This window comes from Prionailurus viverrinus, chromosome E1 (assembly GCF_022837055.1).
Source record: "Prionailurus viverrinus isolate Anna chromosome E1, UM_Priviv_1.0, whole genome shotgun sequence".
In the NCBI taxonomy this organism is placed as follows: domain Eukaryota; kingdom Metazoa; phylum Chordata; class Mammalia; order Carnivora; family Felidae; genus Prionailurus; species Prionailurus viverrinus.
The window spans coordinates 42,053,154-42,075,535 of record NC_062574.1 but is presented as its reverse complement, the minus strand read 5'-3'; the positions used below and the strand labels follow the sequence as shown (position 1 = coordinate 42,075,535).

General features: G+C 38.6%; 1 protein-coding gene across 4 annotated transcripts in view; it reads left to right on the top strand.

The window, feature by feature from the left end:
* The window catches only part of ABCA5 (ATP binding cassette subfamily A member 5), a 71,535-nt gene extending 63,955 nt beyond the window's left edge, over nucleotides 1-7,580 (top strand). For all 4 annotated transcript variants that reach the window (XM_047832572.1, XM_047832573.1, XM_047832574.1 and 1 more), the window contains 10 exons: nucleotides 228-345; nucleotides 442-533; nucleotides 1,535-1,710; nucleotides 2,527-2,602; nucleotides 2,728-2,822; nucleotides 3,801-3,920; nucleotides 5,052-5,201; nucleotides 5,581-5,660; nucleotides 6,707-6,762; nucleotides 7,272-7,580. In XM_047832572.1, the coding sequence (XP_047688528.1) occupies nucleotides 228-345; nucleotides 442-533; nucleotides 1,535-1,710; nucleotides 2,527-2,602; nucleotides 2,728-2,822; nucleotides 3,801-3,920; nucleotides 5,052-5,201; nucleotides 5,581-5,660; nucleotides 6,707-6,762; nucleotides 7,272-7,379 (1,071 nt within the window). In that variant the 3' untranslated portion in view covers nucleotides 7,380-7,580. The remainder of the gene's footprint in view (nucleotides 1-227; nucleotides 346-441; nucleotides 534-1,534; nucleotides 1,711-2,526; nucleotides 2,603-2,727; nucleotides 2,823-3,800; nucleotides 3,921-5,051; nucleotides 5,202-5,580; nucleotides 5,661-6,706; nucleotides 6,763-7,271) is intronic.
* Nucleotides 7,581-22,382: the final 14,802 nt, after the last annotated feature.

Sequence of the window (22,382 nt, the reverse complement as noted above, 5' to 3'; positions counted from 1 at the left end):
TTCATATGAATCTATATGAAAAAGAGTCTTTGCTTTGCAAAAATACTTTTGTCTACTACTTTTGAATAAGTCCATATTTTAGTCACAAATGGGTATTTACTTATATAATGCCCCTTATTAGCAACTATAGTTCTTATGATATGTGGACATGAATTGTGGACAGCTTGTCATTTCTTGATAGGTATCTGATATGTTATTCTTTTTTTAAATCCTATTTCCCTTATTAGAAACCAGCCATTATGGTCAGCTGTTTGCATAAAGAATATGATGACAAGAAAGATTTTCTTCTTACAAGAAAAGTAAAGAAAGTAGCAACTAAATATGTCTCTTTCTGTGTGAAAAAAGGTTGGTATTTGTTTTTTCTTTAGTAATTTTTCCAGAAGAGTAATTTCGATTTTTAGTCTGACTTACACATAATGATTTTTCTTTCAATTTCTTTAGGAGAGATCTTGGGGCTACTGGGTCCAAACGGTGCAGGCAAAAGCACAATTATCAATATTCTGGTTGGTGACATTGAACCAACTTCAGGCCAGGTACGGTATATGAGGGTGTGGGAGATGCTATGATTTACGTTTTTAATTACAGTAAGTTTCTTAATGACAGACTAGGATCTAATGTTTTCAGTAGTAATTTTTTAATATAACTTGATCAAATTATAATATTTTTGGTTATCTTTGAAAATAACGTAAAATTTTCACACATGCAGATACACGCACAGACGTTATTTTTGCTTTTATGATTATTACTTGCGTGGGGGATTTGTCCACCAATTTAGTGGAAGGCCATCTTACTAACTTCAGGAGATTTAGGAGCTAATATTGACCCTGCCATCAGTTAGCCTTTGATTGTAGCCTATCACCACTTTGTGGAAACCACAACACTGTCTGATCCTGTCTTCTGCTCTGGCCCATTGATTTCCTGGAAAATGCCAGGCATACCCTTTTCTTTGGGTTTTTGCTCTAGCGGTTCCTTATGTTGGGTATTCCTTACCCAGAAGAAATCCAAACAGTGAAATTTGCTTACCTCCATGGCTCAGAGGTCACCTTCCAGTGAGGTCCCTTGATCATCCTAGTTACAATTGGAGTTTACCTTTTCAATCAAGCCGCATTCCTGCTTCTTTTTAATTTTTTTTTTACATTTATTTATTTTTGAGAGACAGAGACAGAGCACAAGTGGGGGAGGGTCAGAGAGAAAAGGAGACATAGAATCTGAAGCAGGCTCCAGGCTCTGAGCTCTCAGCACAGAGCCTGATGCGGAGCTCGAAGTCACAAACTGTGAAATCATGACCTGAGCCGAAGTCGGACGCATAACTGACTGAGTCACCCAGGTATCCCATCAGTCAAGCTAATCGCCCCATTGGGCCATGTCACTGAACTCTGACTTAGCTATGTATGTCCTTTCGCCATCGGAAGAATAAAAATTTGACTTACTATTACCTTGATTCTAGGAAGGGGTTTGAATTAATTCACCTACCAATTCCTTTACAATGTAAATTAAGCAAAAAGTTATTTAAAATTGGTTTGTATTTCTGTAGGTATTTCTAGGAGATTATTCTTCAGACCCAACTGAAGATGACGATTCCATTAAGTATATGGGATACTGTCCTCAGATGAACCCACTGTGGCCAGACATTACATTGCAGGAACATTTTGAAATTTACGGAGCTGTAAAAGGAATGAGCACGAGTGACGTGAAAGAAATCATAAATCGGTAAAATTGGAAACTTTTTATACCCAGAGAAAGGTGTACAGTTCACATTTTAAAAGTTTAATTTTGAAAGACATTTTTGTGGATCATACTTTTCATTGAAAATGGTCATTACTTTTTCATATATTCTTTACAGAATTATGATAGTTATGAAAATAAAAAGGTAATTTTTCTGTTTCTCATTACAGAATGAATGTGCCTATAAATGTCATGAAACTTATTTTAATTAGATTTTTTTAATGTTTATTTTGAGAGAAAGCACATTCGTGCACAAATGGGGGAAGGCAGAGAGAGGGGGACAGAGGATCCAAGCAGGCTCTGTGCTGATAGCAGAGAGCTTGATGTGGGGCTTAAATTCACGAACTGTGAGATCGTGACCTGAGCCAAAGTTAGATGTTTAAGCAACTGAGCTACCTAGATGCCCCAAAACTTATTTTAAAGTGAACCTTTTTGTCAAGATAGTAATTTGTTTAAAATGATGTAAATTAGAGGTCTAATTATATAGTAAGCTTCAGCTGAGTGTTCTTTTTGTTTGTTTGTTTTTAATGTTTATGTGTGTTTGAGAGAGAGAACACGTGTGTGTGTGCATGCACATGAGTGGGGGAGGGGCAGAGAGCTAGGGAGAGAAAGAATCCCAAGCAGAGCCGGATGTGGGGCTTGATCCCACAAACTGTGAAATCATCACTTGAATCAAGAGCCAGATGCTCAACCTCCTGAGCCACTCAGGCACCCCTTCAACTGAGTGTTCTAGAAAAAAGACTGTGAATGATCACAAACAATGACTGATAATACACTCATTTTGTATTACCTATTTTGCAGGATAACGAATGCACTTGATTTAAAAGAACATCTTCAGAAAACTGTAAAGAAACTACCTGCAGGAATCAAGCGAAAGGTACTTTTATTGAACAGCAGATATGTGTATGTTTTATTGATCAGTTTAGAGCCTGATACTGTCTTGATCAAATTTCTTATGTGAAGGCTTATTAGTCCCCCTCCCCCTCTTTCCTTTCTATCTAGTTGTGTTTTGCCCTGAGTATGCTGGGGAACCCTCCCATTACTCTGCTAGATGAACCATCTACGGGTATGGACCCTAAAGCCAAACAGCACATGTGGTGAGTATGACATTAGAGACACTCGGGACAGGGGCGTCTGGGTGGCTCGGTTGGTTGAGCATCCGACTTCAGCTCAGGTCATGATCTCACAGTTTGTGAGTTTGGCCCCGCGTTGGGCTCTGTGCTCAGAGCCTGGAGGCTGCTTCGGATTCTGTGTCTCCCTCTCTCTCTGCCCCTCCCCCACTCACGCTCTGTCTCTCTCTCTCTGCCTCTCAAAAATAAAGAAAACTAATAAAGACACTGGGGACGCATTATACTGTATCATACTTTGGAGTAAAAGAATACTTTATTGTAATTAATGGTTTTGTGTTATTTATATATACATATTCACACTGAGTTAAAATCCTGTGCAAATGGCAAAATGATAATTAAAAATTGAATATTTTGATTTCTGGAGAATCCCATGAACTTTTAAACTTTATCATACTTCATATCATACTTCATACTTTCATGAAATATTAGTAATATTTTATTTATTCCAGAACAAAAATGAGTATAAATAAAGAGTACTGCTTTCTGAATAGCCTTTAAAAGATTTTTTTCCTAGTCATTTAACATATAAATTATAATTCTCATAATGACATTGGCTTGAATTTATGTTGGAACTCTTAGGAATTCATGGTGCTAATTAGTTGGCCAACTTTTTGAGCCTAGATTTCCATGTCTATAAAATGTGAGGTTTGGTGTAGAGATGCATATTAAGTTTTCCCTATGATTCTATGGCAATTTTTGTTAACATGTGAAAAAGTACCGAATTTTATAATTTATTTTTTAATGCAGAGAAATATTTGAAATCATGGAGTTTCTGTTTATTTGTCAAACTTTCCAAAATAAAGGAAAATAAATTAGAAGAATCGTAGTTGGGCAGTGTATATTAACTGCAGCAGTTGATATTTGATAAATTCTAATTAACCAGAGAGTTGGATTTTCATTAGCATTCAGTTGCTTTTCTCTGTTTATTTTACTTATGTTTCATAGGCGAGCAATTCGAACTGCATTTAAAAACAAAAAGCGGGCTGCTATTCTGACCACTCATTATATGGAGGAAGCAGAGGCTGTCTGTGACCGAGTGGCTATCATGGTATCTGGGCAGTTACGGTAAATGTCTGAAGCGCATGCCATTGGGTGGGGGGTTAGATTTTGAATAACCGTTTCAGAAACTTACAATAATAAATGTAAATGCCAAAAAAAGTATCCTTATTTGAGTTTTTGAATCAGTTAGCTTTCTGTAGAATTACTTGCAAATGTTGGTTTATTTCCAAAAAATGACTACTTTGCATATGTAATTGGCTTAATGATTCAGCAACTTGGAGTGTTATTTTTCATGCATGATATCTGTTATTTTAAAAGATTGCTAGGCATTGTATTGGGTTGTAACCCAAAGTATAAATAAATACACTTATAAAAAATATTAAATAAATAAATACATTTATAATTCATGTTGATACTCCTATAAATAAGTGGCTGAATAAATGAATTAATGTGGGAGGAGAGCAAATTTTCCTTACAAAAAGATTCTAAACAGTATATGGAGATACTGCCCCCTCCAGGAAGCGGATCTCAGTCTTCCACCTTCCAAGAGTAGTGTGATCTAACCAGTCTCTTCTAACGTACGGGAAGGGGATGGTGGTAACCACACAGTAGAGCAGTGTCGCGTGGCAATCATGTACCCCTGATATGATGTGGTAAGAAAGGTACTCCTGCTCCTCGGCATTTTCTCCAAAAGCCTGTAACTCCTGTCTAATTCTGAGAAAAATAATCAGACTATTCCCAGTTGAGAGGCATTCTACCAAAACACTTGACCAATCTCAAAACTGTCAAAGGTGAAAAAGAAGGAAAGATTAAGAAAGTCACAGACCAGTGGGGTCTAAGGAGACATGATAACTAAGTGCAGTGTGTATCCTGGATAGATCCTAGAACAGAAAAAAGGACATGAGTGGAAAAACGGGTGAAATCCAAATAAAATCAAATATAAAGTTAATAGTAATATTAACCAATATTGGTTTCTTAATTTTGACAAATGTGCCATGGTAATACAAGATCATAATATTAAGGAAATTGAAACTGGATGAGGGGTGTATGGAGACTGTATTATATTTGCAACTTGTCTGTAAATCTAAAAGTATTCCATTATAAACATTTAATTTAAATCATCCTTTAAGTGAGAAATCATACTTTGAAACTGTCGAGTCATCTTAAGTCTGAGTTTTCTTTTAAAAATAACTATAGGTGTATTGGGACCGTCCAGCATCTGAAGAGTAAATTTGGAAAAGGCTACTTTTTGGAAATTAAGTTAAAGGAATGGGTGGAAAACCTAGAAGTAGACCGCCTTCAAAGAGAAATTCAGTATATTTTCCCAAATGCAAGCCGTCAGGAGAGGTAAAGATTTTTAAAATTTGTTTGTTTTGTAGAGCAATAAATAATCATTAAAACTTGGCTATTGTATTAAGGATTAGGAAAAAAAAAAGTCTGTTATTATCACCAGTAGTGAATTCATGCAGTGTGATGACTGCAGTTTTATATCTAATTTAGTATTAGATCTTGCAATTTTCAATAATATTTAAACTTTTCGAAGTTCTCATATCAGTGGTAATAAAAGAGTTGTTTTGCATGGAAATATTTTAAGATTTAAAACAGTGTTTATCTAAATATGCATCAAAATAAATCATTGGAGTTTGATTTTGTGCTTTAAAGAGCTTGAACTTTAGAACATATTAGTCGTCATTTTTAAATTTTTCTATATTTTATCTGTTTTCAGTTTTTCTTCTATTTTGGCTTATAAGATTCCTAAGGAAGATGTTCCATCCCTTGCACAGTCTTTTTCTAAGCTGGAAGAAGGTAAGATTTGAGAAACATTGCAAGGTAGCTTTCAAATCATAAAAGAATTTTACTTACAAAGTTTGAAAATTGGGACTGCTTATTATAGAAGCCATTGTAAATAAAAAGATAACCCTTTATTAGTTTAATCTAAGATGTAGGTAAATGCTAACACTGTAGAGGTTTGGTACATCAGCTATATCGTAGTATAAATCTTTTACTGTTTTAGTTGACATCACTACAGTTTTTCACATTGCATCTGTGAGAAAGTTTAGCTTAATTAGCACTCAGTGGTTCATTCCAGAACACTGAATTCTCACTTTGTATCAGGCCTTAGAAGTAGCAATGGTAGCAAGGCTTCAGTGGCAACAGGAGACAGGAGAGGAAAATTCATAGCGTAGGAATGTGGACATTCCTAAAAGCTTTAATGAAGCTTGTTGAAACTTGATATTTTTAAAAATAAGTGCTTGGTAGGAAGAAGCTATCCTGGTAGCAAGTGGAGAGAGGTGAACTCCTGGATGGGGCAGGTATTCGTGTACAGGTTGTTTTATGGAATGTATAAACTATGAAACCACCTCTGTACTGCTTGGGGAGAATTCCACGACAGGAATGAATAAGAAAACCAGAAAATTTGGTAGTAGATCAGATTGCAAGAGGATCTGAAATAACTATTAGAAAGTATATGGACATAGGAACAGTGACCAGAGTCTAGTTCACGAAGTTCAGAACAGGCTGTGATGGAAATTGGGGAACGAAAGGTTCCCAGGGCGCCCAGAGAGCAGGGCTCCAGAGCAGGCCTGAGAAAAGGCATAGTGAGGGAGAAGCTGCTTAGAAGAGGCAGGTGAGCGAGGCAGGTCACCTCGCAGGTGTGGTGCTTCGGGCTGCGGGCCAGCTGGGGGCCTGAGGAGACCAGAGAGAAAAGGAACGTATTTTGGCAGCTTCAAATTTAAATGAGTTGATGACAGAAAAAAAAAAATTTTTTAAACGGGTGGTTAACCACTTACTAGTAACTGCCGTTTTTATTTTAAAATGTTAATCAGTAAAATATTATTTTCATATTTTAATAGCTAAACATACTTTTGCCATTGAAGAATATAGCTTTTCTCAAGCAACACTGGAACAGGTACTATAAAGTTAAATTTTTAAAAATTCTTTTATAGAAGAAAGTGTCTAATATCTAATTGTTTAGATTTATATTGGAGAGGGGGAGGGTGCATGTGAGCCAGAGACAAAATTATTACACGGTAGACCTAAACTGTATAATTTCAAAAACTCCAGGTTCTCCATCTGCTTATTTTGAACAGCTCAATATTTTTTCTTCAGTGAAGAAAATGAGTGTTGTTGATGGTATTTCCTATGTCTATAGTTACATTGCTTAAATATGTATAAATTATTTTTCATTACAGTGCCGTTTCCATATATTAATAAAAAATATCTATTAGTCCTCATAGCATTCATCTCTGTAGGTGATTAATGGCGGTTATTCTGCTTAAGTAATATACCAATATATCTCTTGATCTTGAATGGTTAATGTATTTGGATGTAGCCTTATACTGTTTCTGATTTAATTAAAAAATTCTTTGAGATGATTGTGATATAGAATACCATATTCATTTATTTACTTTCGTTTAGGTTTTTGTAGAACTCACTAAAGAACAAGAGGAAGAAGATAATAGTTGTGGAACTTTAAACAGCACACTGTGGTGGGAAAGAACACAGGAAGACAGAGTAGTATTTTGAATATGTATTGTTCAGTCTGCTTATTGAATTTATTTCTCGTTTACTTTATTTTTAACTTTGGTTTAAGGGTGTATTATTTGAATGGTGACTGAAGAACCATGGGAGCACTTGAGATTTTCCTGAGTTCCTTAATTGAAATGCTGTGGTTGTGTGCTTCGCTTTTCTTCAAATAAAACTTGTGTATAAATTATTGAAACTGCATGTTTGTACACGAAGTCTATTGAACTGCAGTCTGTATGTGAGGTTGGATATTTACTTTTTTACCTTTCAAAAAACAGTGCTTCTAAATTTATGATTTAAAGAAATAGTGATGGAATAATTTTGTTTGTAAGTTATCTTTATTTTTAAATTTATACCCTCTTTTTCTGTAAGTATATAGTATCCCAGTCTAAGTAAAAAACTAATGCATAAATGATTTACAAAAAAGAAGATACAAAGCAGAAGTTCCTTGCTTCTCCTTTTTCATTTCTAAAGAAACTTTGAGTGGAAGTTGGCATCCCAGGAAGCCAAGTAAACATTAGGCAGTCTCCATGCAGATAGAGGGGCCTTCCACTAGGTGGCACTCATCCACCATCTGAAGGAAATGAGACCTCGTTCTGTTAGGTGATGTTAGACATCGGGCTTCAGGTATTTGAATGCTTACAATAAAATTCCCAGTGGTTTTCGTTGTAATTAAAAGAAGGCTGTGTCTAGAATTTTATTATGTAACAGACTGATGCCAGTTAGAAACGACATCATCTGTACAGTTGGAAGAATCCGCCATACCTTTTCCCGCACCCCTCATGGCATATATAAATTTTTTGGTCCGCCGTCTCTCAAAGGGCACATTTTATTTTATTATAGAATAAAGTAATTTGTTGGGTAATCATTTTTGTTGGTAAACTTTATTATTTGAACCTTTATAGAGTTTTAAAGTGTATCTGTATAGATTTATTTAGTACCTCACCTCAGATTCTCCCACTTTGGTGGGAGATAAATAAACTTTGGGGGATTAAGTTAAGGATTAGAAGCAAACTATACATAATTTACTTTAATGAGAAACCAGAATTTCACTCTATCAGTTGAAGTAAGGTTATTGTCGATATAATCTTGGAAATACTTCCTTGTAGAACTCATGTGTGGACTCTAGGTATAATATAGTATAAATAATACTAGCTGATATTCTGTTTCAACCAGATGAATGAAAGTATTAACTTAAATACATTTAAAAAATGTATTGGGAGTGTGATTATTGCATTACAGAGAATCTTAAAAATCAACAGCCATGACAGAAGAATTTGGTACTGAGTTACTTTAAATAGCCAGACCCTTTAATGAAATAATATTAATTATTTACTTAGGTAAACTTAATCAGCTTTTAACACTCCTGTGTCATAAGACATCTGTGGTTTTAGGCTCTAGCAGCTGATTTAAAATAGTGTTCCTTTCTCAGCACAAGGTGCGTGACTGATACTTTACCTACTGTTTGGCTGCACACATTCCTAAAGATGCCTGCGTTTCAAGCTATCTCTCAGGTCTTGTCGCTGATCTCAATGGGCTGTCTCACGATCTCTGCTTGGATTTTACAACCCACGACGAAGTTATCTCTCCGCGTAAGATTTAGTCGGCACCAGCTTCTAATGTTCTATCAGGAACTGACAGCCACTTGCCTCATAATACCGAGCGTTTGGATTCTTCACCTGAGGATCTCACTTTAGCATCTTTAGTAAAAGTTGTAACTTTTACTGAACTTTAGTCCTGCATGATGAATACAGCTCAACACACATTGGAAAGAAGATCTTTATTTTTGTGGATAATAAATAGCACGTTACATTTTCTCAGCAAGTCATCGCTAAATGGTGCCGTAAATTTGGGGAGATACCTTTCAGTATCTAGTGTTGATATAAATACCCAGGGTCTTCTTTATTGGGGGTATGTTTTTGTAGCTACGTGTTGCCTGGAGCACTTCAACTCCGTGCAAGAGACAGAACAATCTGCAGTTTGCCAGGACAGTCACTGAAAAGGTAGTTTCTTAGAACCTGACCCTACTGAGGAAAGTGTGTAATTTTAAGGAGTGTGGCCAACAGAGAGCATTACCTCCTTCTGCACACTGATTTCGTCATGTTTGCTTCGCATCTGTGAATATGTGACTGATGGAAAGGAAAATGAGAGGTGAGGTTATGCTGAGTAGTTGTAATCAAGTTCTTATCTGTTACGTTTGTTCGGTTACTTTACTGTTGTGCGCTTGTAAGCATTTTCTCGAAAAGACACGAATTAATTTTTTACTTTTTACACAGAGTGAATATATTTTGGTTATGAATTAAATTATTTGTAGGACTGTTTTCCCTTTTTCACAGTAGTAAAATCTTCCCTATTCAAAAGTATAATTTTTTTAAAGTTTTTATTTAAATTCCAGAAGTAGAATTTAACTAATATTTAGGAAAGCCAGGGCAAGTGGGGTGAAGAAAAGGAGACAGAAAGTTAAATAGGAAGTCTGTTTTTCTTTCTAGTGTACCGTTTGTGTTTTTGAACATTCTTAAGTTACTGATCTAAATTTTTTTCCTATACCAATAACACATGCGCATAAATACATACATTAGGCAAAATTTGGGTAAAACAGCATCACCTAGTTTATACTTTCCATCTACAATAAAATGTTAAAGTAAACCCTGGACTTCACTGAGTGACTCTGTTTACCGACTAATAAGGCAAACCTCTGTGTGCAGCTGTTAGGGACTAAACAGATGGTAGCAGTGAAAACATTACAATGAGTGTATTTTATGTTTCACTTTGTGGGCTCTTGATTTTTTTTTTTCCAGTTTTCAGTAGAGAACAACAAAAGTCATAGGTTTTCTTTAACATTTTTCTTTTAAATGGGCACAGACTGCCTTAAGTCAGTACTTAAATTTTAATCATTAAAATATTTTTAGAGTAATTTAATTCAACAGACATTTTAGTGACTGTCTTTCAAGCCAGTGGGTTCTTTGGATACAAGGATGACCATCCATTTTGGCCCTGTAAGGTCATACAGTCCAGTAGAGGAAGATCAATACCCATATAATATAATAGCACAAATGCTTTGCTAGTGGTACTAACACTTTCATCGGAGCACAGTTAAGTCTACTTAGGGTCAGTGTTGTCCTTGTTTTTATTGTTGTTCTGTTGGTCATACATTTTATTCTGATTGTACTATGAATTTGATGAAACTATACTGTATTTTCATATAATACCTAAGTAGGCATTAATTTTTGCAAAATAGGAATGCTTATCCTTAATGTATTTTTAATGTTGCTAATACCAACTTTTCATTTTCTCTCCTGAAAGAACGTGTTACATACAATGAAAGAATTTATTCTCAGGTGAATAATTTTTATATCAGCTATTCTTATAAGGTAAAAGTTTACTTATTTTTTATTCATGATGTGATATATGTAATTCTCAGTGCTACTCTTTAAGAAAAATAAATACTATCAATAATAAGCTTTAAGAACTGAAAATTTAAGATAACCTTTCATTTTGTATACTAAAATGGATTTTTTGTCATTTAGTGTTGATAAATGAATGAGCGACTCATTAAAAATGAAGGAAAAAAACTGGCACTAAAGTTGTTAGTAATTATTTTTTTAGTATCTGTTGGGAGTTTTCAGGTACAGAAGGAAGATTGACAGTTACTTGTGTTTTAATTCACATTCATTTATTTTTTTAATGTTTGAGAGAGAGTGTGTATGTGAGCTGGGGAGGGGCAGAGAGAGAGAGAGAGAGAGAGGAAGAGAGAATCCCAAGCAGGCTCTGTGCTGTTGGTACAGGCTTGAACGCACAAAACCTTGAGATCATGACCTGAGCTGAGATTAAGAGTTGGACGCTTAACCAATTGAACCACCCAGGCGCCTCAGTTCACATTCATATTTTAAGTGTAAACTAGGTATTCTTGTAGATCTTTTTGTCTCAAACCTATTTTGTAAAAATACAAGGCAATCACTTTCACTTATGTTTTATTACTTTGAACAGACTGAGTTATTCCCACATACTTGACACTACTTATATATTTATCAGTCTCCTAAGAATTTTTGAATAACTTTGGTTCTCCCAAACACAGACAAGATTTTAAATGTAATGGACAACTTCTTCCCAAGAACCTAAGCTTGCAAATCGAATTAATCGCCTTTTTTAAAATTAAGCAAATAAACTTAATTTCAAGCATCTTAAAAATGGACACTATACACAAAACTACATGATTAGGTTTGTTCCCCCACGTACATAAATAAATGCAGGATTCCAAAAAGTATCAACACAATAACTTGTAATTTTTTTTTCCACCATCTCTACACGTGTCTGCCCAGGGTTACACATTTACCAATAAAAGGGCTGTCTCAAGGCACCAAAGTTCACCTCTTGATAACTTGAAATTAAGATGTGGATGCTGGTTAGGTTACTCATTTAATGATTGGAACGGATAACGGGCTATCCATTTAGAAGTCAACTAAATGCTAGTATGAGCATAAAATCTGGATCTACCTTCAAAGAGTAAGCCGGCAACTGGCCAGGTGGCCCTTTGTTTATGTTCAGGCTTTGACCTTGAGTTTTCAACTGTGCCCTAAGTTTCAGGTTTTTGCAACCCAATATTTTTCTCTAAGATAAGATGTCACTTAAGTTTTATCGTTAGTTTTCTCTGAAATTCATAATAGGATTTTTCAAGTTCCATGTTGTGACTGTACTGTGCCCTTCTCAGAGACTAGCTAAATGAATCCCTCACTCGGGTTGCCATTTTATTTTCCCTTTTGGTGTGTAGTTCTTTACTAACAGGATGATATCATTATTTTGGATCCGTTTATCCAACTCTTACCTATTAATATGAAGTCTTTCACATAGTTGTAAGAGAAGATACTGAATGCTAATTCTCTTGTTTATGTATTGGCTAGTAATGTTTTTTCACCAAACTATTCTTCCTGTGTGATTATTACATAGTTGATATTTTCTTTTTGTTGACTACAACCAACAAGGTTAAGTCATAAAATTACTTGGCCAGATTGTGCTGGGCTTGCTGAGAGGAGAAAGGGGCAGTGCCACACGGGAGCCATAGTACTTGGCCACGTAACCCACAGGAGCTAGGAGAGCGTACATTGGATTGGATTCTGAGGATGCTTGATGGAGTGGTGCTGAATGTAAAGTTAGATAAGAAAGACTACTTGGGAGCACTGTTGGGGCATGCAGCGTTTTTGACTCCCTGGCAAGAACCCCAGGCGGGGTGAACATGCTGCTAAGATAGCTCCAGAAACGTTAAAAAAAGCAGTGGCCCATACGATGTCACATATAAATGTTAAGAAGCTCTGGTACGTGATGGAAAAGGAGTGAAAAGATTCAGAAAACTGGGCATGCTTGAGTAGGTTTACGAGACTGAAGAACATGGTAGAGGGTGAAACTGAAAGCAACAGGGAATGTGCTGGTGAGGGGCACACCAACGTTGTTCTGAAGTTAGTGGAGGCTGTCCTGGGAGCTGATGGCCAGCAGTCACGACACTACTGGGCACCCAGGTGGCAATATCATGGCAAGTGTACATGGTATCTATCCCCCTAGATCTCCAGAGGGATCTGTGGCCATTAATCCAGGTAACTACACTGGAAAAGGGGGAGTGCTCAAATATTTTAAGGTGTGTTGGCTACAAGATAGAAGTTGACACAGAGACCCAAAGCATCACGGCACTGTGGCATAGTTGGGAGGCACTGGAGGGCCAAGTAATCCATAACATCCTGGCCTAGATCCAGTTCATAGTCTCCTAATCTGTAGGTCCGTCTGGTGTTGATGTCTCTAGTCTCTGAATATATAATTGGAATAGGAGAGCTGGCATAACTCACACATTTCCTTGGCTTGGATAAGAACTATTCTAATGCGTAGTGTTTGTTTCCTAAGTCTACCATGACAAAGTGCCACAAATTGAGATGTTTAAAACAACGGAAATTTATTCTCAACAGTTCTGGAGGCCAGAAGTCCACATTCAAGGTGTTGGTGGGGTTGATTCTCACTCTCCCTCTCTCTCTGCCCCTCGCTCACTCGCACTCTCTCTCAAAAATAAGTAAAAAGTGAAATAAGCATTCAGAATTTGATACTCTATCTGCAGACTTATTCTTAAGGTCTTTGTGCATATATGAAGTTTTCACTCCGTGCTCTTTTGAGTTAATCTTTGATTTTGATTATTTTGTGATTTTTCTTAGTACGTGTTAAGGTGTTTATCTGCTATTCTTAGCCTACTTCTTAATAAGTTCCCAGTTTAGGACTTTATTTTAGGGGGCCATCCCTATTTTCAGGCCTACATTATGAATATTAGGTGAACATAGAAATCTATGAAGACAGAATGGCAGATCCTCATGTCAGTATAGCTTTGCTTACATTTTGAACTACAAGGTTAGAACTGTTAAAGTTCTATTTGACTTATGGCCATTAGAATCATATATATTGTTATATGTTGTATATATAAGATGCAAACCCAGGGTCTGGTCTTGGCCCTCATGCAGTTGAAGATTAAAAGCCTATCCAGCAGACCACTGAGAGAAAAAAGATGAGAACTGAGTTGTATAAAAAGCCACCGAAAGTTTCTTGGTCATTTTAGTCTAACGGAAAGTGAATTTAGGTAACAATTTACAGTTTAAACGCAGAGCTCTGAGCTGGGGAAGAATGAATCTCACGTTGGAAATGTGGCAATGCTGAGGGTTTTTTTTTAATTCAAAACCATTTTATCTTAAACTTTACAATTCAGGTCCAGTCCCCCACCCCCACCCCCACCCACTCCCTCCCTCCAGAGGCCATGAAACACAGTTTCTAATCCCGCCAGGTGTGCCTGCTGAGAGCAGCACAAAACAAGCTGCGAAATCCTGAACTGCTGAACCCCTCTGGCCGCCAGATGGCAGCAGGGGGCTGTGCCGAAGGGGAGTTTCCCCAGACCCAGTGCAATGGCCAAAGGACAGTCCAAGTTGGAGCCAGCAAGGCACTGGGAAGTCTGAGGCTGAACTCTACTGAGGCCAGTGGTCATCCCTGTGCTGGTTCATTTGGGAAATAGTGAGGAGACCGCAGGACTCAAGATGTCTGAACAAAGAACAAGAAGTGAAAGGTGAGCTAGAGGACAGTCCTGGCCATTCGTCAAATGGAAGAAGGCAGAGCAGCCACAGGTTAGAAAGGACAGGAAGTGTGTGCTAGACAGAGACTCAGGCTGGATTGTAAAATCCCTCCTTTTGTTCCTTTTAAGGAGCCACAAAATACGAAATTTTTCAGGTACTCTCCAGAAGGTGGACAAGGAATCCTATGTTATCTCTTCTCTTGGAAGTAGATGTTATGGATAATTGGGAGGGAGATGGGCAGAGATGGTAAAAAGAAACTGCCAGAAAAGGTGTTTGGGGGTGTCATTGTTAATAAAGATACCCAGCCTCTAATCTGATTTTTGCCTCTTATTTTGTTTCAAATAGTAAAATTCACGATAGTCACCTATTTGAAAAAATTAAGCTTATTTTTCCCCCCATATAAACAATTAAGAATTTCAATGATGATTCTCAGGTGGGAGAAAGCATCAACATGAGTCAAAACTAAAGTGTCATTTTATAGGAGAATTTTAAAAGTCAAACAACTCCTAGGGCATCTGGGTGGCTCAGTCGGTTAAGCGTCCGACTCTTGATTTCGGCTCAGGTCATGATCTCACGGTTCGTGGGTTCCAGCCCCACAGTCTCTGTGCTGATGGCAGATCCTGCTTGGGATTCTCTCCCTCCCTCTCTCTCTACCCCTCCCCCACTCATGTTCTCTCTCTCTCTCTCCCTCCCTCCCTCCCTCCCTCAGGATAAATAAATAAACTTAAAAAAAAAAGTAAAACAACTCCTGCTGTTAGAAGAGACTTGATAGGTTAAGAACTAAGCTTTAGAATTACTAATTGCTAACACGTATTGTGGGCTTACTGTGCAGGGCACCGTTTGGTTGTTCTGTGCATTTTTTTTATAGACCACTGGTTTTCTGATCAGCCATGCCAGAATCTGCTGGGCAGTGCAAATTCTCAGGTCATCCTGGATCTACCGAATCAGAAACTCCAAGAGTGGGGTCCAGCCATCTGTGCAATTAAGCAAACTCTCCAGGTGATCCTGACACTTGCACAAGTTTGAGTGTGTATTCACGGGTATTGGATATTGTATTTAATCCTTGCAGCAACCCTAAGAAATAAGGATCTTTATTTTCACCCTCCCCTTTATAGCTGGAGAATCTGAGGCCAGAGGTGTTAAATGATTTTCCCAACAACACTGACTTCCTAAGTAGCACAGATGGGATTTGAATCCGGGCCATGTGACTTCAGAAGTTGTGCTCCTGATGTCTTCCTTTCAGAGAGAATGGCGCTAAGCCTTTTGTAGGATCTGGCTTCTGCTCTAAGGCACTTACATTGAATGCACTGGTTAAAAGCAATGTCTGAGAGGGACACTTGGATGGCTCAGTTGGTTAAGTGTCGGACACTTGATTTCGGCTTAGGTCATGATCTCACGATCGTGAGATCAAGCCCCGCATCTAGCTCAGCACGGGGTGTGGAACCTGCTTGGGATTCTCTTCCTCTCTCTCTCTCTCTCTCTCTGTCCCTCCCCTGCTTGCCCACTTTCTCTCTCTTTCAAAGTAAAGAAATAAACAAAAATAAGTAAAGGCAATGTGTGTAATAGGTAGATCTCTCTGGATGTGCACACACCCCCCACACGCATGTGAGGGTGTGTGTTGCCAAAGGTGGCCGGTAGTGACTGAAGGTTTATTATTTGTCTTGTCTTCCTGCCAAGTCACTGGAGGATAACCCGTCAAAAGTGGTCAGTTGTGAAAAAAGCATAGAGACATGGGATTTTGCTTTAGCTAAACACCGGTTTTTCAAACTAAAATGGGTATCAGAATCACCTGATTTGAGAAGATCCTGAACTCAGTGAAGCCTGAGGGGTCTGCACAAAAGTTGTGAGTGGTCTAAGGAAGGAGGCAGTTCAGGAACAGACTTTGGAGGGTTTGGCACCTTTCCCTGAGGGGCTTCTGAAAATTAACCCTACCTGATTTCCACTCTAAAGCTGTTTAGTCATTTACACTAGAAAAGACAAATCGGTGAAGAGTGCATCATTAGAAGATTGACTTCTTGTGGCAAAGGAGTTTTACATTCTGAGATGTGTGTTATGTTGGGAGAAGGAGGCTGGTACATAGCAGAATGCCCCCGGACTGCCCTGATATTCAGCCACACACTTGGTGGTCAGTGATTAAAGTCAACATCTTCATTTCTTTTTAAATTCCTGTGTTGGCCCAAACACTAGGTTAGGAGTGTGGATCCAAGGTAAACAATAAAGTCTTGACTTAAAAGGGCTTCTAGTATATTAGAAGATAACAGAGAAATAGATGGGTTGTATTGGTTATCTATTGCCGTGTAACAAATCACCCCAAAACTTAGCATCTTAAAATCTCATACATTCAACAACTCACAGTGTCTGTAGGCCAGGAGTCTGAGTGTAGCTTAGCTGTGTGCTTTTAAAATTAACGGCCAAACAGACAGGACAAAAGGCAATTTGGAGGAAAGGGAGACTGTAGAAGGAAATACGAGCTACAAAAGACTTAATTCAGCACCAGAAAAAGAAGCAGGGTGCTATAAAAGAGAACAGTCAGAGGATGAGCTTATATTAGAAACAAGTGGGTTTTATGCCAGGAATTCAACTTCAGAGAGTTGTAAAGATGGTTACAAAACCGATATTGTAAAACTCATTAGTAGCAGATAAATGTGTTGTTTAGAAAATTTTTTAAATTTATAGTTAGAATAAATAATAGTTCAGCAAAGTTCAAATTAACATGCAGAATTTATAGTGCTTCTGTATACAAGCAACAATTAAGTAGAAAATATATTTAAAAATAGATCCTATTAAGTTAGTAATGGAAATTCTATGCTATGGCCAAAAAAAAAAAAAAAAATTTTACAAAAGACATGAAAGACATTTAAGGTAAAACATACACATTTTACTGAAGGATGTAGAAGGGACCCAGATAAACAGTTTCATCATGTTGGGGAGGGGGGAATTCAACATGATGAAGTTCTTTCTCTTAAAATTAAGCTACAAATGCAAAAATCAGATATTCTTGGTGGAGGAGGTCATCGGAAGGATGTGACGACCAGTTGACCTGCTGGCTGACCTCAGGCAATCAGAGGTTCCGCACACCCTCCTCCGTCCTTTGTATGTTCCTCCCCAAACTTTGTATGTTCCATCGGCTGCCCCCCTGCCCGAGTGGTCTTCAAGGATGCAGCCTTGAGAAAGCTATGTGTTGAGACCCTCTGGAGGGTGTCCACGTCAGAACCTCGTTAAGGCCTCTATATGAACGTTCAAGATTCTGGTAGCGGGTTCAGAGATCTGGTCTTGAGGCGCCCAGAACAAGCCTGGTAAGTAAGCTCTCTTCTTAATACTGCCTCCTGCCCATCTGGAGTGGCCTGCCTCTGTCTTCAGTCTCTCCTTGCCTTCCTTCTGTCCACCACACCAGTTTCAAATTTCACCTGGGAAGCTCCCGAGTTTGCAAACCAACAATTATTTCACATACGATTTTTCAAAATTTTAATAATTCATCTAGTGGAAGGTGTTTGAGGAGTTAGGGAAATGGGAACTTTCATATGGTGTCGGTTAAAAGCTGTATTTAAAAACTTTTGGATGGCAGGTTGATGATATGAATAAAGATAAAGCTGTACACACGTCATGACCAAGAAATCCCACATCCAGAGCAGTGTTCCTACATCTGAGAATTTTACTTCTTTTTTTTTTCTTAAGTAGGCCCATGCCCAATGTGGGGCTTGAACTCACAATCCTCGGATCAAGAGTCTGATGCTCTACCAGCTGAAACAGCCAGGTGCCCTCAGGACCTTATACTCTATTAGTAAAATGACTTTGTATCATGCGCTCTTAATGTATGTGTTTCAATTTAATTTTTTAAAGCCTTTTATTTTTTTTTTTTAATTTTTTTTTTTCAACGTTTATTTACTTTTTTGGGACAGAGAGAGACAGAGCATGAACGGGGGAGGGAGACACAGAACAGAGAGAGAGGGAGACACGGAATCGGAAACAGGCTCCAGGCTCCGAGCCATCAGCCCAGAGCCTGACGCGGGGCTCGAACTCACGGACCGCGAGATCGTGACCTGGCTGAAGTCGGACGCTTAACCGACTGCGCCACCCAGGCGCCCCTTAAAGCCTTTTAAAAAAACGTTTTAAGTTTATTTTTAAGAGAGAGAGAGAGTGAGTGGGGCAGGGGCAGAGAGAGCGGGGAAAGAGCATCTGAAGCAGGCTCTGTGCTGACAGCAGAGAGCCCAATGTGAGGCTCGAACTCACAAACTGTGAGATGATGACCTGAGCTGAAGGCAGATGCTTAACCGGCGGAGCCACCCAGGCGCTCTGTAAATTTAATTTTTTAAACTATCAACACTGTGTACATGTTTTATTGGGTTAATATTATTAAAATGTTCACAACAATAAACTACAAACTCCATAGGTTTAGATAAAGATGAAATCGTTCTTGTCAATTACAAATATGTGGTCACACTTTTTACCTTGTAATGTGGTATCTAAGAAGCTCATACTTAAAGTGCAATGTTCCTATTTTTCACCTGTTTGTGCATTATTAAAAAATTTTGCAATACACGTTTTATGACTTTTTGTTTTGTTTTTGCAGAAATCCTTTTAAGTCATGTTGAGGCTAAATTGAGATAGTATAATGTGTAAAACTATGTAATCGCCCAACCTTATGTGATTCAAATGCTGAGAAATGAACAGATAAATGGATCACATTCAATGCCTCAGCCTCGTAGGGCTTCCCCTCATATTTCAGAAACTTCGTGTAGGCTCCACAAGACATTTCCGATTTACAGGTATACTGATTAAAAGCACCATTTTCAATCCATATATCAAATATTATTAAGTCAATATTTTTGGTGAAAAATAAATGCAAACAAGTTCTAATATTTTCTTACTTCACATTAATGCACTCTCTGGGATGTGCTCTCTGTACTCTGTTGACCATCACAGAAGGAGGCAGGTGCCAGGAAGTCATAACAGCCTGTTTATAAGAATGAAAAACCATGCAGCCTCAATGACCAACGATAGGTAAGTTTTATTTGAAAAAAATTTTTAATGTTTGTTTATTTTTAAGAGAGTGAGACAGTGAGAAAGAGCGCACAAGCATGAATAGGAGGGGTAGAGAGAGAGAGAGAGAGAGAATCCCAAGCAGGCTTTATGCTGTCAGCGCAGAACCTGATGTGGGGCTTTGAACTCACAAACAGTGAGATCATGATCTGAGCTGAAATCAAGAGTCGATACTTAACCAACTGAGCCACCCAGGTGCCCCACGAGGTAAGTTTTAAATTATTGTATTTTATTCATTTTTTTAAAAATTTAAAAAATTAATTAGATCACCATGGATCGACATGGATATATAAAATAAAAGTAAAATCAAGTAAAAAGGCAAGTTGCGGAATGACGTATACAGCATTATATTATTTTTTTAATTTAAACACCCATAAAATAATGGCATATTCTGTTTAGAAATTCATATATAACTCGTAAAGCAAAAATGAGTGGGAAAAGATGTGCTGGGCTGAAGGAACAGATTAAGATTAGGGAGTTTACTTTTTTTTTTTTTTTTTTACAAAGGATACTTTAAATGTACATGTAATTTTTTTTCTTTAACTTAAACAGTTTTATTTTTTATTTTGTTTTAAAATAGGAGCGCCTGGATGGCTTAGTCAGTTAAGTGCCTGCCTCTTGATTTTGGCTCCGGTCGTGATTTCACAGTTTGTGGAATCAGCCCCTTGTTGGACTCTGTACTGACAGCGTGCAGCCTGCTTGGGATTGATTCTCTCTCTCTCCATCTCTCTCTGCTCCTCCCTCCTCAAAAATAAATAAATAAACTTAAAAAACAATCAATCGATCAATCAAGTAAATCAAATGTGACAAAATACTAACTTTTTAAGTTTGAGGAACATATGTATGTATCTGGGATTTTGTTACATTCTGCTGTGTTATCCTATATGTTTAAGATATTTCATAATAAAGTAGAGGAGATAATAATGATGAAAGTAGAAACAAATGAGTGAAAATAAAATAACAGTTTCGATCATTAAAACTAAAGCTGTTCTTTTTGAAAAGATCAAACAAGACGGGGGGAAGATGGCGCCGTAGGAGGACGCTGGTCTCACCGCGTCCTGCGGATCACTTAGATTCCACCTACACCTGCCTAAATAACCCAGAAAACCGCCAGAAGACTAGCAGAACGGAGTCTCGGGAGCCAAGCGCAGGCGAGAGGCCCACGGAAGAGGGTAGGAAGGGCAGCGAGGCGGTGGCACTCCACGGACTGGCGGGAGGGAGCCAGGGTGGAAGGGGGGCCCGCTGGCCAAGCAGAGCCCCCGAGTCTGGCTGGCAAAAGCGGACGGGCCGGATGGAGTGTGTTCTGACAGTGAGAGGGACTTAACATCTGGAAAGTTATAAGCTAACATCTCTGCTCAGAGAATGGGAGGGCTGGAGGACAAAGGGAGGGAGAGTTGTTGAGCCCCGGACGACAGAGCACAGCTTGGTGGGAAACAAAGGCACTCGCCAGCGCTATCTCCCTCGCCCATCCCCCAGCCAAAATCCCAAAGGGAACCAGTTCCTGCCAGGGAACTTGCTCACACCGCGCAAACACCCAACGCTGTGCTTCTGCAGATTCATCCCTCCGGGGGCGAGTCTGACTCCCTCCTGGTGCCGCAGGGCCCCTCCCGAAGCGGATCCCAGAAGGAGAAGTGAGCTGAGCCTGCCTCTCCCGCCCCTGTGCATCTTGCCGATCCACTCCAGCTAATACGCCAGATCCCCAGTACCACAAGCCTGGCAGTGTGCAAGTAGCCCAGAGGGGCCTCGCCACCCCACAGTGAATCCCGCCCCTAGGAGAAGGGAAGAGAAGGCACACACCAGTCTGACTGTGACCCAGCGGTAGGTTGGGGGCAGACATCAGATCTGACTGCGACCCCGCCCACCAACGCAAGTTATTCAAGACAGCACAGGGGAAGTGCCCCGCAGTTCTGCACCACTCCAGGGACTATCCAAAATGATGAAATGGAAGAATTCCCCTCAAAAAAACCTCCAGGAAATAACGACAGCTAATGAACTGATCAAAAACAATTTAAACAATATAACAGAAAGTGAATTTAGAATAATAGTCATAAAAATAATCTCTGGGCTTGAAAACAGTGTAAAGGACAGCAGAGAATCTGTTGCTACAGAGATCAAGGGACTAAGGAACAGCCAGGAGGAGCTAAAAAATGCTATTAATGAGCTGCAAAATAAAATGGAGACGATCACGGCTCGGATTGAAGAGGCAGAGGAGAGAATAGGTGAACTAGAAGGTAAAATTATGGAAAAAGAAGAAGCTGAGAAAAAGAGAGAGAAAAAAAATCCAGGAGTATGAGGGGAAAATTGGAGAACTAAGTGATGCACTAAAGAGAAATAATCTACGCATAATTGGTATTCCAGAGGAGGAAGAGAGAGGGAAAGGTGCTGAAGGTGTACTTGAAGAAATAATAGCTGAGAACTTCCCTGATCTGGGGAAGGAAAAAGGCATTGAAATCCAAGAGGCACAGAGAACTCCCTGCAGACATAACTTGAATCGATCTTCTGCACGACATATCATAGTGAAACTGGCAAAATACAAGGATAAAGAGAAAATTCTGAAAGCAGCTAGGGATAAACGTGCTCTAACATATAAAGGGAGACCTATAAGACTCGTGACCAATCTCTCTACTGAAACTTGGCAGGCCAGAAAGGAATGGCAGGAGATTTTCAATGTGATGAACAGAAAAAAAATATGCAGCCGAGAATCCTTTATCCAGCAAGTCTGTCACTTAGAATAGAAGGAGAGATAAAGGTCTTCCCAAACAAACAAAAACTGAAGGAATTCGTCACCACTAAACCAGCCCTACAAGAGATCCTAAGGGGGATCCTGTGAGACAAAGTACCAGAGACATCGCTACAAGCATGAAACCTGCAGACA